This window comes from Notamacropus eugenii, chromosome 3 (genome assembly GCF_028372415.1).
Source record: "Notamacropus eugenii isolate mMacEug1 chromosome 3, mMacEug1.pri_v2, whole genome shotgun sequence".
NCBI lineage: Eukaryota > Metazoa > Chordata > Mammalia > Diprotodontia > Macropodidae > Notamacropus > Notamacropus eugenii.
Genome location: NC_092874.1, coordinates 295,764,873 through 295,780,361, shown reverse-complemented (window position 1 = coordinate 295,780,361; position 15,489 = coordinate 295,764,873). Strand labels below are relative to the sequence as shown.

The following is a 15,489-nucleotide window of genomic DNA, read 5'->3' as shown; positions in this document are numbered from 1 at the left end:
TCCACGGCTGTGAGCTTGTCTTGGTTTCAGAGATATTTAGAGAGGGTGGTTCTGCCCCCTTCCTGGATCATTCAACCCATTACTGGCGAAGGAAACTGAGGCCAAGAAGAAAGTACTCGTTTAGTCTTTGATTGCACATTGGAACTATGGTTGACCCGTAGATAGAATCTATGAGGTCCCATCTTGCCAGACAACTGGGAGACAAATGAGGCCATGGAAGAGGGACTGTGTGGACCACTTTCTAGGTTTATGAAGTAGAGGAGATGCTGGGAGATGGGCTAATTTCCCTCCTCCACCTTCTGGGGGGCTTGCTGGGCAGGAGATCTGAGGAGAAGCCTTCTCTTGTATGGACTTTGGGAGAAATGAACTGCTTGATTAAATTGGTCTCTTTTTTTCTGGGCAAAGGATGCATATCATTAATGTCCTCAATGGGAAAATCTTTCTCCTCTCCCCCTTTAGAGGGGGAAGGAGCTGTTACCTAGGGAGACCCAGCCTCGAAAAACAAACAGGAAGACAGGAAGGAAGGAAGGAAGGAAGGAAAAAAAGAAAGAAAGGAAGAAAGAAAGAAAGAAAAGAAGGAAAGAAAAAAAGAAAGAAAAAAGAAAGAAAGAAAAGGAATGAAGGAAGGAAGGAAGAAGAAAGGAAGGAAAGAAAGAAAAGGAATGAAGGAAGGAAGAAGGAAGGAAGGAAAGAAAGAAAGAAAGAAAGAAAAGGAATGAAGGAAGGAAGGAAGAAGGAAGGAAGGAAAGAAAGAAAGAAAAGGAAGGAAGGAAGGAAGAAGGAAGAAGGAAGGAAAGAAAGAAAGAAAGAAAGAAAAGAAAGAAAGAAAGAAAAGAACTTAACTGTCTGTGTTCCTAACCCTAGAGATGGCACACTATTGTGCCCTGGAATGTATGGGAGCAGAGAGGGGAAGGACGAGTGGGTGCAGGAACTAAGGACCAAGAATTAGTGGTAGCAAGGACAGTTGAAAGTAGATGGGTAATCTGGAATCAGGTGTAGACAGTCTCTAACCCCAGCGAACCAAGCAGGTTCTGGGACCAAGGTGGGAAAGTCGGGAATTAGACAGCAGTAAGGCTGAGAAATGTGCGTAGGAGAAAGCCTGGGGCTCAAAGGTGAGGTCCCATGGATCAGTTCCAAGGAGCTAGAGAATTACAGAATTTGAAAGGACCTCTGGGGCCATGGAGTCCAACACCAGCCTGAACAAAGGTCCCATCCTCCATAATAGCCCAGACAAGCCTGTATTTGATGACTCAGGGTGGGGTTGGGGGGAGTCACCTCCTAGGGCATCCCATTCCACATCTGGATGGCTCTTACTCTTAGAAAGAGTTTCCAGACATTGGACTGAAATCTGCCCTGTGGTCCAACACCCAGCTGAAGTTCCCCAGGAAGCTTAATGCTCCCAAAGCCCTGACCTAAGGGCTGGGTCTTTTATTGAGGGGTACCTGCTATGGCTCTGGATGAGGTTTTGGGAGTGAGATTCAGGTAGGAGAGGACCCTGGAGCGGGAGAAGGGGAGTCATGGGTCATACTTCCCACCCCAGGGATGTTTTCCCTATGAGGAAGATCCATGTTTAAGACTGCCAGAACTGAGGCTACTTCACAGCCAGCAGATGGAGGCTAAGCCCTTTGGATTAGAGCTCAGAGACCTTCTGAGTCAGGAGTTCAACCTCCTCATTTTACAGAGGAGAGAGCTAAGGTACCAAGAGGAAAGTGACTAGACCAAGATCATACAGATTGTAAGTGGCAGAGCTTGGAGATGGAACCTTGCCCTTGGACCCCATATCCAATGTTCTGGCCACTCTGGGAAGACTACTCTCCGCGCTTCCTCACTATGGGGTCAGATGGTAATGATATCACCCCTAGGCATTTAGGAGAGTGCTCAGAACCTAGTAAATGCTTAATAAATGTTTGATGAATGAATGAATGGTAATGAGTCGTTCAGTGGCTCCTTTGGCTTTTGTGTCTGGGGTCTCACCCCCTTGTGCAATCATGGTGGTATGTGGGCGGGTGCTGGGGGGATTCAATTGGCTACTACTGAACAAACAAATACATGACATCAACCTGGGGGGGAAGCAAATGAAGACAAAGCTGGAAAGCTAGATCCAGTTTAACATTCCCTAGCCATTCATCGTGCAAATATTTATTAAGTAAGTACCTGCTGTATGCTGAGCTCCTGGTTAGGGACTGGGAGTGGTACTCAGATGCTCCACTGGGTCAGGGATTTCTTTCATCCTGGTAGTGGGCCATCCTGTGAGGTGGCCACAGAAAATCCATCCGGTGGCTAGGGTCTTCGTTGAGTGCTTTGCTATCCTGGGGTCCCAGTGGCGCACATGATATGCCCAGATCACTCTACCTGACTTGGCGCATCTTGCTGTTCCCTCTCCTGTGATTACATCTTTTACTTTGTTTTCGTGCATAATTCTAAGTTTGTGATCCAATGCAGGGTAAGGGATGATTGTTTAGATGAAATGAAATCCCTTCTTCCCTCGAGGTGCTTACAATAGGTCGCGAGAGGATGACTTTGCAACTAGTCTGCCTAAGGCTGAATTTGAACTCGGGTCTTCTTGCCTCCAGGCTTTATGCATTAGGGCATCACCAGCTGGCAATGGGTGTGAAGGAGGAGTTGGAGAGGGAAAGATGATGGAGGTGACAGGATGGTGTAGTAGGAAATGCCCTAGATTTCTGAAGTCGGAGGACCTGGTGGGAGGATCTTGGACAACTTAGATGATGTGGGGCATTAGAGTTGTGGACTTAGTGTTGGGAAGGCCTGAGTTCAAATTCAGCCTCAGGCACTGACTAGCAGTGTGACCCTGGGCAAGATACTGTACCTCCCAAGGTTACTGGGAAGATCAAATGACATAAGATTTCCAAACCTTGAAATACTACAGAAATGCCCCCTTCACCTCTAAAAATGATTGCTTTGGACCAGATGAGCTCTAGAATCCCTTTCCAGCTCAAACATTCTATGCTCTGCTATTCCTTGTTCTAGGGTCCTTCCCAGCTGTAACATCATCTGTTTTAAGGCTCCTCCCAGCTCTGATATCATTTGTCCTAATGTTCCCTTCCAACTCTTGACATTCCCTGTTCTAAATTACTTCCAAGTTCTGATATTTTCTGTTTTAAAGTTCACTCGCAGCTCTAACATTCCATGTTCTAAAGTCCCTTCCAGGTCTGGCATTCTCTGTTTCAAAGTTCCCTCCTGGCCCTGACATTCCATGTTCTAAGGTTCCCTCCCAGCTCCAAAATTCTGTGTTCTAAGGCCCCTTTCAACTCTGGCATTCCCTGTTCTAGGGTCCTTCCCAGTTCTGTTCCAAAGCAATGGTCCCATGATCTCCTTCTGACCTTATCCTGCCTTGCTTTGTTCTTCAGGTGCCAACATCGCTTCTGGGGAGGAGGTGGCCATTAAGCTGGAATGTGTGAAAACAAAGCACCCCCAGCTGCACATCGAGAGCAAGTTCTACAAGATGATGCAGGGAGGAGGTGAGTGGGTCCCTTGAGTGGACATGTGGAGGCACCACAGTGTAGGGAGACAGGCCCTTGTAACTCTTCACTGTGTGACCTTGGGTGACTTACTGACCCCTCTGAGCACCTCCTTCCTCCCTGCCAGAGTCCTTGGGAAGAATCTTTGTGAGCCTCGAAGTCCTTGATAAAGTGGATCCCCTGGGTCTGTGTCTCAGAGCTTGGGACTCTCCTAGTGGTGAGGGCTGGTGTTGGCTGGGGAGAGTTGGGATGACCTTGGAGTGATGCCCTTTTCCTTCTGCCCCTGCAGTGGGGATCCCCTCCATCAAGTGGTGCGGTGCAGAGGGGGACTACAATGTCATGGTGATGGAACTGCTGGGCCCCAGCCTGGAAGACCTTTTCAATTTCTGCTCCCGCAAGTTCAGCCTCAAGACAGTCCTTCTCTTGGCTGACCAGATGGTGAGTTCGAGTCTCTCTCCTGAAGTATCCCCTCTTCCTCACATTTGTTGTCTCCTGAGTCGGCATAGATGATTCCTGCTCCCTCCTTGCTTTCCTGTCTTCCTACACCTCACTTTCCAATACATACTCTGGCCCAGTGACTCCAGCCGGACAAACAAGACCTTCCTTCTCTTGGCTGCTTTCTCTGGCCATCCCCTGGGCTGGGAATACTCTGACTCTTGACCTCCCTGGCTTCCTTAAAGTCCCAACTTCTATAGGAAGCCTTCCCAACCCCTCTCAGAAGAGATATAAACTGAATGGGAGGATCTTTTTCAGGATTCGGAAGATGTGGGCATGTAGGGAATGAGCCAGTAGACATGGAGGGGATGAAAGTGAAATGGGGAGACGACAGGGTAGGGGCGATCTGTTGTAGGAGAAGGCTTGAGCAGGTACTGGGGTTAGCCCTGCTAAAGAGTCAGGCCATCTCATCATGTGAGACAGGGGGACCTTAGCGGCCATGGAGTCTAGACCCCTCTCATTTTATAATATAGGAAATGGGACCTAGAAAAGTTGTGACTTGCCCAAGCTACACAGCTCCCAAGTATTTGGTATTTGAACCTAGGCCCTCTGCTTCCAAATCTGTAGATTTCCTAGTATGCCATGCTACTATTCATGAATTCTTTATGACTTCACATGAGTTTCACTAGTGAGTGGAGGATAAAAATCAGATGACAAAGCACTGACAGTGATGAAACAGACTGCACATTTTTGAGAATCTAAGCAGTGATAAGGAGAAAAGAAGACAGAATGGAATTCGGATGATATAAGAAAGCCAAAGGAAGCGTTTTTTTAAGAATTAGTAAGATCTGAGTGTGTTTGTAGGCAGGTAGGAAGAAACCAATGGCAAGACAAAGAGTGAAGAGACTGGAGAGACAGACAGCAGTTACTGATTCGAGAGGGGTGGGAAGGCATTAGGGAATGAAGGGATGAGATTTAGTGGGTAATAGGAAAAACCCATCCAGGAGGAAAGAGGATGCTGATGCCATCTGAGAGACAGAGGAGGAAACTCCCATTGGATGTTCTCCATCCCCTCAGTGCGGTGAGATGGTGTGTAGGTGTATTGGCAGCCTGGGTTTGGAGCAGTCACTGTGGAGAATGAGTTATAAAGAAGATAAAGGTAGAATGAGAAACTGAGTGGCTTACTGGGTGGAGAGCTGGCCTCAGAGGCAGAAAAGATCCAGGTTCAAGTCTTGCCTCTGAAACACTGTGACTGTATGACATTAGACAATCCTGACTGGGTGACCCTGGGCAAATTACTCAACTTCCAGGAAGTTCTCCAAGATTATTGGGTTGCCGAGTCAGTCCTAATCTGTATTGGTAGAGACAATTTCCTTACTAGGAATCCCTTGTATCAATGAAATCACAGGTTCAGTCTAAAAAAAGTAGGGGGAGGAGGGGACAGAAGAAGAATATTACTGATTTTAATAATAATAATAATAATAAATGAGAACTGAGATGAGGAAGTGCATGAAGGTAGTCCTATTTTGCAGTCTTCTCCAAGGACACTCAGCAGACTTAGATGGAGTACGATGGAACAGGTTGTTGGGGCTTAGGATGTTGGGGACAAAATGTCAGAGGACTTGTCAACACAAATGTTGACATCTTCATATATAGTGGCAGTGGATTAGGTGGAGGAGAAGATCATGAGCTAGATACCAGGCATTGGGATTAGTTGGGAGAATGACCAAGTAGAAGCCAAAAACCAGGATGGAGAGATGACCCAAGCTGATGTTACAGGATCTGGGTTCGGATCCCACCCCAGGTGCTTCCTATCTGTGTGATTAATTAAACCAGTCACGTCCCTGGAAAAAGTATCAAAGGAAAAGATAATGGATTCCCTTTTGGACATGTTGAGTTTAAAATGTCTACAGTTTCCTCATCTCTAAAATGAAGAGATTGGACCAGATGGCTTCTGAGGATTTTCTGGCTCTGTGATTTCGGGCATGTGTAATTTTTGGCAAATCTCTTAACCTTATGGGACCTCAGTTTCCTCCTCTGTAAAAGAAGGTTGGACAGATAGTCTCTGAGGAGCCTTTCAACCCTGGATCTCTGGTCCTGTGATCTCATGCTTTTGAAAGAGAAAAGTTTGTTGGGCAATGACAGAAGGCAAATGTTCCGGAATGTTTGTGGGGAGGCCATTGAAGGAGACCAAGTGACCTCCAGTGGTGAGGGTTATTGGGTTATGATGTCCTCAGGGGAAGCATGGTTTCAGGTTAAGAGAAGGGTGTGGAAGGAGTGTACACATGCGCAGCCTGAAGCCGGGGGGAGGTGGGGTGACTAAGGTCATTCAACCAAAAATCAGCAGAGAGTTGAGAGACCGGAGACACTGTTTCCTGACTCTTAGTCTAGAGCTGTCCTGCAGAGAGGGAGGTAACACAGGACAAACCAGAGATCCTAGGAGGGAGTCTCTGGTTTTCTACTTCCCAAGAGTGTCATCTTGGGCAGATGATCTCCACTCTCTGGGCCTCAGTTTCCTTATCTTCAAAATGGAGGTAGTAATACCATCCAGAGTCAGGAGGACGTGAGTTCAAATCCAGCCTCAGACACTTACTAGCTGTGTGACCCTGAGCAAGTCACTTAACATCTGCTTAAGTTTCCTCATCAATAAAATGAACTGGAGAAGGAATGTTAAGCTGCTCCAGTATCTTTGCCAAGAAAACCCCAGATGGGGTCATGAAGAGTCAGAGATGACTGAAATGACTCAACAATAACCCCCCTCCTACATAGTGTTCTTGGGAGGAGAAGACAATATGTGTAAATCACTTTGCAGATCTTAAAGAGGCAGCTAGGGAGCACCACAGTGCTCAAAGTGCTGGACCTGAAATTTTACATATACATACACACATGCATATATATAAAATATACACACATATGTATACATACATATATGTACATATATATCTGTGTATGTGTATGCATGTGTGTATGTATATTTCCTTATAGATGTGCATTGTTGTCTCCTCCAATACAACTCCTTGAAGGCAGGGTCTATTTCTTTTCTTTCTTCCTTCCTTCCTTCCTTCCTTCCTTCCTTCCTTCCTTCCTTCCTTCCTTCCTTCCTTCCTTCCTTCCTTCCTTCCTTCCTTCCTTCCTCTGTTAGGTCTGAGAAGATCGTTAGCAGCAGAGGGGAATGGACAGAGCTTCCTGGAGGAATTAGCATTTGAGTTGGACAGGTTGGATGGGTAGGAATTCAACTGATAAAGAAAGGGAAAGAGAGCATTCCGGACAAAGGGTACAGCCTAAGTAAGCACTCAGAGGCAGGAGAGTACATCAAGGGACAGAGTAGAGTCACTAGAGGCATTCTATGACAATTGCTAGGAGAGGAAGAGAGAGCCAGGTTGGAGTCAGATCTTTCCCTGACCTGGCCTTATACCAATCGATGCCCAATTTTCTCTCCTTCTTCCAACTCTTTGGAATCAGGAAACTCATAGTTATCACCCTTTTCTCCGTTCCTCCCCAGATCAGCCGCATTGAGTACATCCATTCTAAGAACTTCATCCACCGGGATGTGAAACCTGACAACTTTCTCATGGGCCTGGGCAAGAAGGGAAACCTGGTGTACATCATCGATTTCGGTCTGGCCAAGAAATACCGGGATGCTCGCACCCACCAGCATATCCCCTACCGGGAAAACAAAAATCTGACTGGTACTGCTCGCTATGCTTCTATCAACACCCACTTGGGTATTGGTAAGTCACCTGAACCGGGGAAAGCAAGAACTGGGTTGAGCATGGGTGCTGTTGAGTGCTTGACGACTCTAAGCTGGAGCGATGGACTTGAGCCCCCATCAGAGTAGCACCATTTATAGAACTAACAACAGTAGCTGTAGTTGGTATGAAGTATATGTCACTCTTATCATCCTATCTGTCACTGGAATTGTCCTGAGGCTGCTTTAAATGATCCTAAAGAGAAACAGCTTATGTCCCAGTATTCTTAGTCAATCACAAAAAACAGTCATTTTATCTACCTTTGCAATGGTCCACAGAACATTAAATATAAAAGAATAACAGCATATTTAACAACTTGTCCCAAGTCTGCTTCCATCTGATACCTACTGAAAAAGATGAAAATGAAAGAACTTACAACTGAAATATTGTTTTTAAATTGGCAAAAATTGTTGAAATGCTATTTTATTTGAGCCTTAGAACTAAGTGCTAGTATAATTTCCCCAATTTATAGACAAAGAAACTCAGAGGTTAAATGACTGACCCATGATCACATAGCTAGTGAGTGTCAGAGGTTGGATTTGAACCTGGGTCTCTCCTCATTTCAAGTCCAGCACACTCCAGTACACTCTGCCACCTCCCCTCCATTATTAGCAGGGTCTATGTACTAGATGTCTCTTTAAGCAAACCCAAGATGTGAAAAATGGAGAGGGGGAAGTAATCAAGATAGAATTCTTTCTTTTGCTGAAAGACTCATTGCAAGGTTGCTCGAAAGAAGGAACTTCCTGGGGACATTTAAAATAGCTTCTATTTATTAAAAATTGTTGTATTCTTCACATTTTCCTCATCTGTAAAACGAGAGTGTTACATGACAGGTATGTTACAGTGAGGATCTTTTTTATATGATAGGGACTAGATGACCCTCAAGGCTCCTTCCAACCCTTGAATTCTGGGCTTCTAGGATTTCACTAGCTGACCTCTAAGGTCTAGGACAATGATCCCCATGAGTACAGGATCTTCAGCTAGGCTTATACAAGGGATTTAAGAGAAAGCAAAGAGCAGATCCTTCCCTGCCCTAGAGAACCTTCTTTTTAGTTCTGAGAGTTAATTAGGTCAGTTTGACCAATGAGGAAACTGAGGTCCAAAGAGGGGAAATGACTTGTCTAAAATCACAGGAAGGCACTGGCAGGGCTGGGAACAAAGAGGTGGATAAGATGAACACTTGAACACCTCAGAGTAGAAACCAGTGTAGATTTGAGCTACACTATGTGGGTAAAATTATGACTGTGAATAATGGGGTTGAGGAGGAAGAGAGAGGAGGTAGAGCTCAGGGGACCAGGCTTGACCCAGAGCAGGTAGGGAAGCAAGTGGTACCTGCCTTTCAATTGTGGGAGAAATCAAGGTATAAATTACGCTGGTCATGGAGCTGGAGGAGACTTTTATTGAAATGGATCCATATGCTCCCTCCCCTCCATCTTTTAAAAAAAAGTGTCATTAAAATAATACTTCACGCAAGTTCGTGAGCACCTGTACCTTTGTCAGTGTAGGCCTTCTCTCCTGTGTCCCTGTGCCCAGAGATGCTCCTCACTGGAGCCTAAACAAGGACCTCAAGAGTCCATCTCTTTGTTTTCTAGACAAGGAGACTATGTTCACATGCCAGATCATAGGATCCTGGCTCTAAGGCTGGAAGGGTCCTCAGAGGAGTCTGGTCATTTCACAGAGAAAAAAACTGAGGCTCAGACAGATCCAGTGGCCTGCCCAAGGTTATAAAGGTCATGGATTTAGAGAGAGGAGAAGTGTCAAAGGTCATCAAGTCCAGCTCCCTTGTTTTAAAGCTGAGGAAACAGCATCTGCCACCCCACTTATGCCTGTGCTCAGCACAGAAGAGATGAGAAGGGACCTACCCAAGGTCACACAGCTGAGAGATGACCAGGTGTCTTTTAATGATTTGAGTTTGTGCTATTTCTGCATCACCAGAGCTGTGGGGTGAAGAGGAAAGAGCACTGTATTTGAAAACAGAGGACTTGGCTCTGCCTTGTACTACCTGTGTGACTTTGGACAAATCACATTCCCTTTCTGGGCCTGAGTCTTTTCATCTGTAAAATGAGGGAGTTGGGCTAGATGGCCTCTGAGGCAGCTGGTGGCTCAGTGGATAGAGCTCCAGTCCTGGAGTCAAGAAGACCAGGGTTCAAATTTGGCCCCAGGCACCTATTAGCTATGTGACCTTGAGCAAGTCACTTAACTTATATTTGCCTCAGTTTCTTCAACTATAAAATGGGGATAAAAATAGAATCTGCTTCATGGGGTTATTATAAGGATGAAATGAGATATTTGTAAATCACTTAGCCCAGTGGCTAGTATATGGTAGGTGCTACATAAATGTGTTTTCCCTTCCCTAGACCTAAGGATCTATTCTAGACCCTAGATATAGGATCCTAAATAATGGTATGGTGAAGTTCTAGATCACAATTCAAGTCTTTCTCTCAAGCCCCATTAATCTTTTCTTTTTCTTCCTCAACTAATCTAACTTCCTGAGTGTATGTTGGCTCTTCATTCATTTAGCTAGCTGTCATGGTGGACAGAGAACAGGACTTGTAGTTAGAAAGACCTGAATTCAAATTCAGCTTCAAACAGCAGCTGTGTGGCCAGGGCTAAATCACCTCTCTCAACCTCAGTTTCCTCATGTGTCAAAATGGGGATAATGGGCAGGATCCAGAACTATTCTAGGTTCAAGGGAGCACAATAGGTGCCTTGCAATCCTTGAAACACAATCAGAATTAGTTCTGAATTTGTTTAAAAATAAAGCAACAACTCCTCTTTGTGGTACTCTGTGCTAGAACGTTAGCCTCTGGCCTTGACCTTAAGAAGTTTGCAATATCAGAGTAAGGAGGAGAGACCCAGTCACCCACGATATGAATTACCATCTTCTAAAGGCATATGGCAGGGGGAGTGCTAAGTTCAGGTAAGGAAGAAGTCTTTTTTAGCTGCTAGAAATCAAAGAAGGCTTCATCAAGCTGGTGGTATTTGAGCTTGACTTTGAATGATAATAGGATAGTAATGATACAGGAAGTCAGAAAAGACTTTCTATGTAAAGAGAACAGCATGAGCAAAGACATGGTAGCTGGAAAAATTTTGACATTTTCAGGGGATAGTAAGTTATCCCATTTGAGTGGAAGTCTGTACTACATTACAAATTGCTGTTGTTCAGTCATTTTGGTCATGTCTGACTCTTCATGACCCCATTTGGAGTTTTCTTGGCAAAGATACTGGAGTGGTTTGTCATTTCCTTCTCCAGCTCATTTTATAGATGAGAAAACTGAGGCAGAGAGGGTTAAGTGTCAACTAGTGAATGTCTAAGGCCAGATTTGGACTCATGAAGATGAGCCTTCCTGACTCCAAGCCTGGCAAATGTTGGAAAATCCATTTGGATCCCCATTTCTGGAGGGCCTTGAATGCCAGGTCAGTGAGGAAAGAATCAGATAAAGTTTGGACTTGATTTTGTAGTTCACAAGGAGCCACTGAGGGTCTTTGAGCAAGGATCATGGGAAGTTGATCTGGCAGGATGGATGGAGGTCAGTGAAGGTTCTGTTGGTGGCCTCATCCATATTGTGTGCTCTGTCCTCCAGAATCCTGCAGAACAATTACATGTGTATGTAAACACGATCTTCCATGATACATTCTTATTAATTATTATTAAAGAATAGTACAAGACAAGCACCATTTCACGTGAAAAGGGCTGTGGTCCAGAATGTTCATGAATGGAGGAACTCTGGGAAGGGGAAACCTCACTATGGCCTGGGGTGAGCAGGGCAGGCTTCTTGGAGGAGGCAAAGGCTTGATCTGGGGAAAAGAAAGGACCATTAGTGCTGCTGTCAAGTAACAGAAATCCTCATGACCATCTGTCCAGACCATTACAATGGCCTCCTTCCAACAGATCTTCACACCTCCCTATTCTCTCTTCTCCAACTCATTCTTTATCTCACTGCTATATAAAAGAAATAGTTGAGTCTCTCCTCTGATCAAAAGCCTTCTATGGCTCTCTGCTACCCTTTAAGTAAAGTTCATACTGCTTTAACTGGCATTTAAGAGTGTCAGCATCTGCTAACTCACTACCTTTCCAGCCTATATGGTAAAAGGTTTATGTTTGGAAATTATGAATTTGAGATGCTACCCAGGACTTAAAAGTGGACAGGTCAAGTGATGAATTATAGCCATCCAGAACCTCAAGTTCATAGATATCTATAGCTGGAAGAGCCATTGAGTGGCATCTAACCTGGACTATAAATAATGAAGCCAACTGAAGATCCATTGGGCCTTACTAGCCTGACAATTGTTGTTCCCAGGCCTAGGCACATGGGGTCTAGGGCTTCTTGAAAGGATAAGCTAATTATTCATGAACTATTCATTCCTTTATTCTATTAAAAAAATTTTTTTGTTATTTAACAAAATTTTATTTTCTTTCCTTCTCACCTCCCCCCAATTGGGGAAAAAAGAGAAAACCAAAAGTGAAGCTTTCATAATAAACATGCAGTCAAGACAAACAAATTCTCACATTCGTTAAGTGCCTACTACACATGTAGCCCTGTACTTGGTTCTGAGGGAGACACAATGGCATCCCTTCTCTTCACAGAACTTACAGCCTAGGAGGGATATATAACACACCCACAGATGGGCTTCAGGGATCTGCCTTCATGGAGGACCTAGCCTCTGAGTTCAGCCTGGAAAGATAGATAATTCTGACATACTTAAATCAGGAGTAGGGACAAGTGTAGGAATGGCATGAACAAAGGTACAGAGATTGGAAAGGGCAGAGCTTGTTTAGGGAATGTAGAGTGGCCCAGCTGTCTGGAATGCAGGACACATATAGAGGGTAGCATTTGTTAAGGCTGAAAGGGTAAGTTAGGACCATTCTAGGGAAGGAGCCTTGAATGCTAGTTGAGGCAATGAGATCAAGCAGTGGGGACTGTTGAGAATTTTGGAGTGAGGGTATGAGAAGAAGGACCTGTGCATAAAAAAGATTGATGGGGGAGGGAGGGAGGAAAAGAGAGAGAGAGAGAGAGAGAGAGAGAGAGAGAGAGAGAGAGAGAGAGAGAGAGAGAGAGAGAATTAGGCAATCAGCTTTTTCAGTAATCCAAGCAAGAGGAAAGGAGGGCCTGCAGTGGGGTAATGGGTATCAGAGTGAATAACACCATCCCTGCCCCAAACCCTGTTAAAACCTGTAGGGTGCTCCAAGGTGAGATTTGGGTCTTCCTTTATTCATTCAGTTTAGTGCTACTGCTGGTGGTGGTCATAATGCAGCTGGGAGGTAGAGGCAGGGTGACCTGTGCTATTCTCCCCTACCCCTACCAAGTCAGAGAGGCTGCAGAGGGGGTTCCTGCATGGGTCAAGAGATTGGACCAGAGGACTTCTAAGGTCCCTTCTTTTGAGATTATAGGATTCCAGGAGGCATGAAAAAGAGGGATGAGAGTGTCCAGATTAAGGTGGTCTTTGCCCTCTGGGTACTCTGCTAGTAAGAAGTGTCTGAGATGAGATTAAAACCCACGTCTAGCCTGTATGTGATGACAGATTTAAAATAGGGGCAGCATAGGCTTCTGCTTCTGGGGGACTCTGTTGTCTTCCCTCTTTGCTCCCTGGCTGTATGAGCTGGTGCCTAACTGTCTCCTTACCTCTCTCCCTCTACAGAGCAGAGCCGCCGTGATGACCTAGAGAGTTTGGGTTACGTGCTCATGTATTTCAACCTGGGGTCCCTGCCCTGGCAGGGCCTCAAAGCAGCCACCAAGAGGCAGAAGTATGAACGTATTAGTGAGAAGAAGATGTCCACACCTATCGAGGTCCTTTGCAAAGGATACCCCTGTAAGTAGCCCTAGTACCTGGAATCACACAATAGGTCAGTCAATAAGCATTCATGAAACTACATGCCAGACACTGTTCTGGGTGCTGGAGAAAAAAGATAAAAGTGGTCACCCCCTGCATCCAGCTTCCATTCTAAAGAGGGTGACAATACAGGTATAGAGATAAACTACACCTCTGTCACTGTCCAAGGTGCTGACAACCTCCTTGCTCCTTACTTGGCCCAAGTGGAGGGCAGTGAAAGGTCTGTGGTTGGCATATGCGTAATGGGCAAGGTGACTAGGAAGGGGCCAGCAGTCCTATAGAAGAGGGAAGCCCTGGACAGCCAGGTTCCTAAGCTCAATCATGAAAGCCCTTTCAACTTCAGAGATCCTCTATGAAGGAGCTTCAGTCAAAATTTATTAAGCTCCTACTCTGTACCAGGCACTAAGTGAGCAGCTGGACATACAAGTCCAAAGAATGAGACAATTCCTACTCACAAAGATCCAGCATAATTTTAATTTTTTTAATGAACAAAATCTATTTTCTCTTCCTCCCACCCTCTTCCCCCTTGGAAAAAGAAAAACGAAGTCAAATCTCTTGTTACCGATATATCTATTCAAGCAAAAACAAAAGAAAACAAAAATAACTTTAAACTGGTGATATGCAAAAATATCAGTCTCATTCTGTGGCTTGAGTCTGTCACCACTTTTGGAAGGTGAGGAGCAGATTTTGTCTTTCAAATGGGGAACATAGGAAGTACACAGAAAAATGTATACAGCATTAAAGTAAAGGAGGCTGTCTAATGCCCTTTTCAGTTCTAAATCGATGATCCTCCAAGCCCATTAATAGGCATCTTCTTACAACTAGAATTGGCAGAGCAGGGATCTATCTTCAGCAGGTAGTTCCCTTTCCAGGAGTTCTTTATGCCAGTGAAATCACAAATTTGGTTTAAAAATACATTAAGTTGTCTTCTCAATGAAGGGGGGGGAATGGAGGGAGTGACAGAATTTTGAACTGAAAAATAATATTAAAATATTGATTTTAACATTTAAAAAGAATTAACATTTAAAATGACAAACAAAAAGAAAAGAATAAAGAAATACATTAAGGCCAAACCAGGCACTTTTACTTTAAATATGCCTTAAGTCTGATCAAATACAGTGCAGGGTTCACAGCTCTGACAAGGTTTTTTCTTATCTAGGCTAAATCCAAAGGGAGCTGATAGCCAGGTCAGGGTGCATCAGTCAGTCAGTAGTCAACAAACATTTATTAAGTGCCCACTAAAAGGCTCTGAGCTCACATCCAGCTTCAGATGCTTCCTAGCTGTGTGGCCCTGGGCAAGTCACTTAACCTTGTTTGTCTCATTTTCCTCATCTGTAAGATGAGCTGGAGAAGGAAATGGCAAACTATTCCAGTATCTTTGCCAAGGAAAGCCCAGATGGGGTCATGAAGAGTCAAACATGACTGAAAATAACTGAACAAAACAAGACTATGTGCCAGGTGCTGGACTAGGAGCTGGGGGTTCAAAGACAGGCAAAAAGACAGTCCTTGCCCTAAATGTGCTTACAATCTAATTGGAGTGGAGATAACATACAACATTATATACAAACAAGATATATACAGAATGGGTGAAAGGGATGATACTCTGCTGAGGAACAGCTTCCCTCCTGCCCTTAATTCTGACCCCCTCCCCTGCTCCATTTCAGGGATTAAAATATTTTTAGGAAAGATGGTTTGGGCAGTTATGTAACTCAATGCCTTAGAAGCCTCTCTCTGACCCAGAACAGGAACGCTTTGTTGGGTGGGAGAGTCTCACTGTTTTTTCTCTTCTCTTCCTTCCCTGACTGTTTCCCAGCTGAATTCTCCACATACCTCAATTTCTGCCGCTCTCTCCGGTTCGATGACAAGCCCGATTACTCATATCTAAGGCAGCTCTTCCGGAACCTCTTCCACCGTCAGGGCTTCTCCTATGACTATGTCTTTGACTGGAACATGCTCAAATTCGTGAGTCACTCCCCACCTTTCCCCCCTCCTGA

The 15,489-nt window shown here is 44.8% G+C and overlaps 1 protein-coding gene across 7 annotated transcripts in view; it reads left to right on the top strand.

Annotated features, from left to right (window-relative positions):
* Window positions 1-15,489, top strand: part of CSNK1E (casein kinase 1 epsilon) — a 59,665-nt gene that overhangs the window by 31,499 nt on the left and 12,677 nt on the right. For all 7 annotated transcript variants that reach the window (XM_072656096.1, XM_072656098.1, XM_072656095.1 and 4 more), the window contains exons 3-7: window positions 3,369-3,479; window positions 3,769-3,917; window positions 7,417-7,645; window positions 13,304-13,474; window positions 15,309-15,457. In XM_072656096.1, the coding sequence (XP_072512197.1) occupies window positions 3,369-3,479; window positions 3,769-3,917; window positions 7,417-7,645; window positions 13,304-13,474; window positions 15,309-15,457 (809 nt within the window). The remainder of the gene's footprint in view (window positions 1-3,368; window positions 3,480-3,768; window positions 3,918-7,416; window positions 7,646-13,303; window positions 13,475-15,308; window positions 15,458-15,489) is intronic.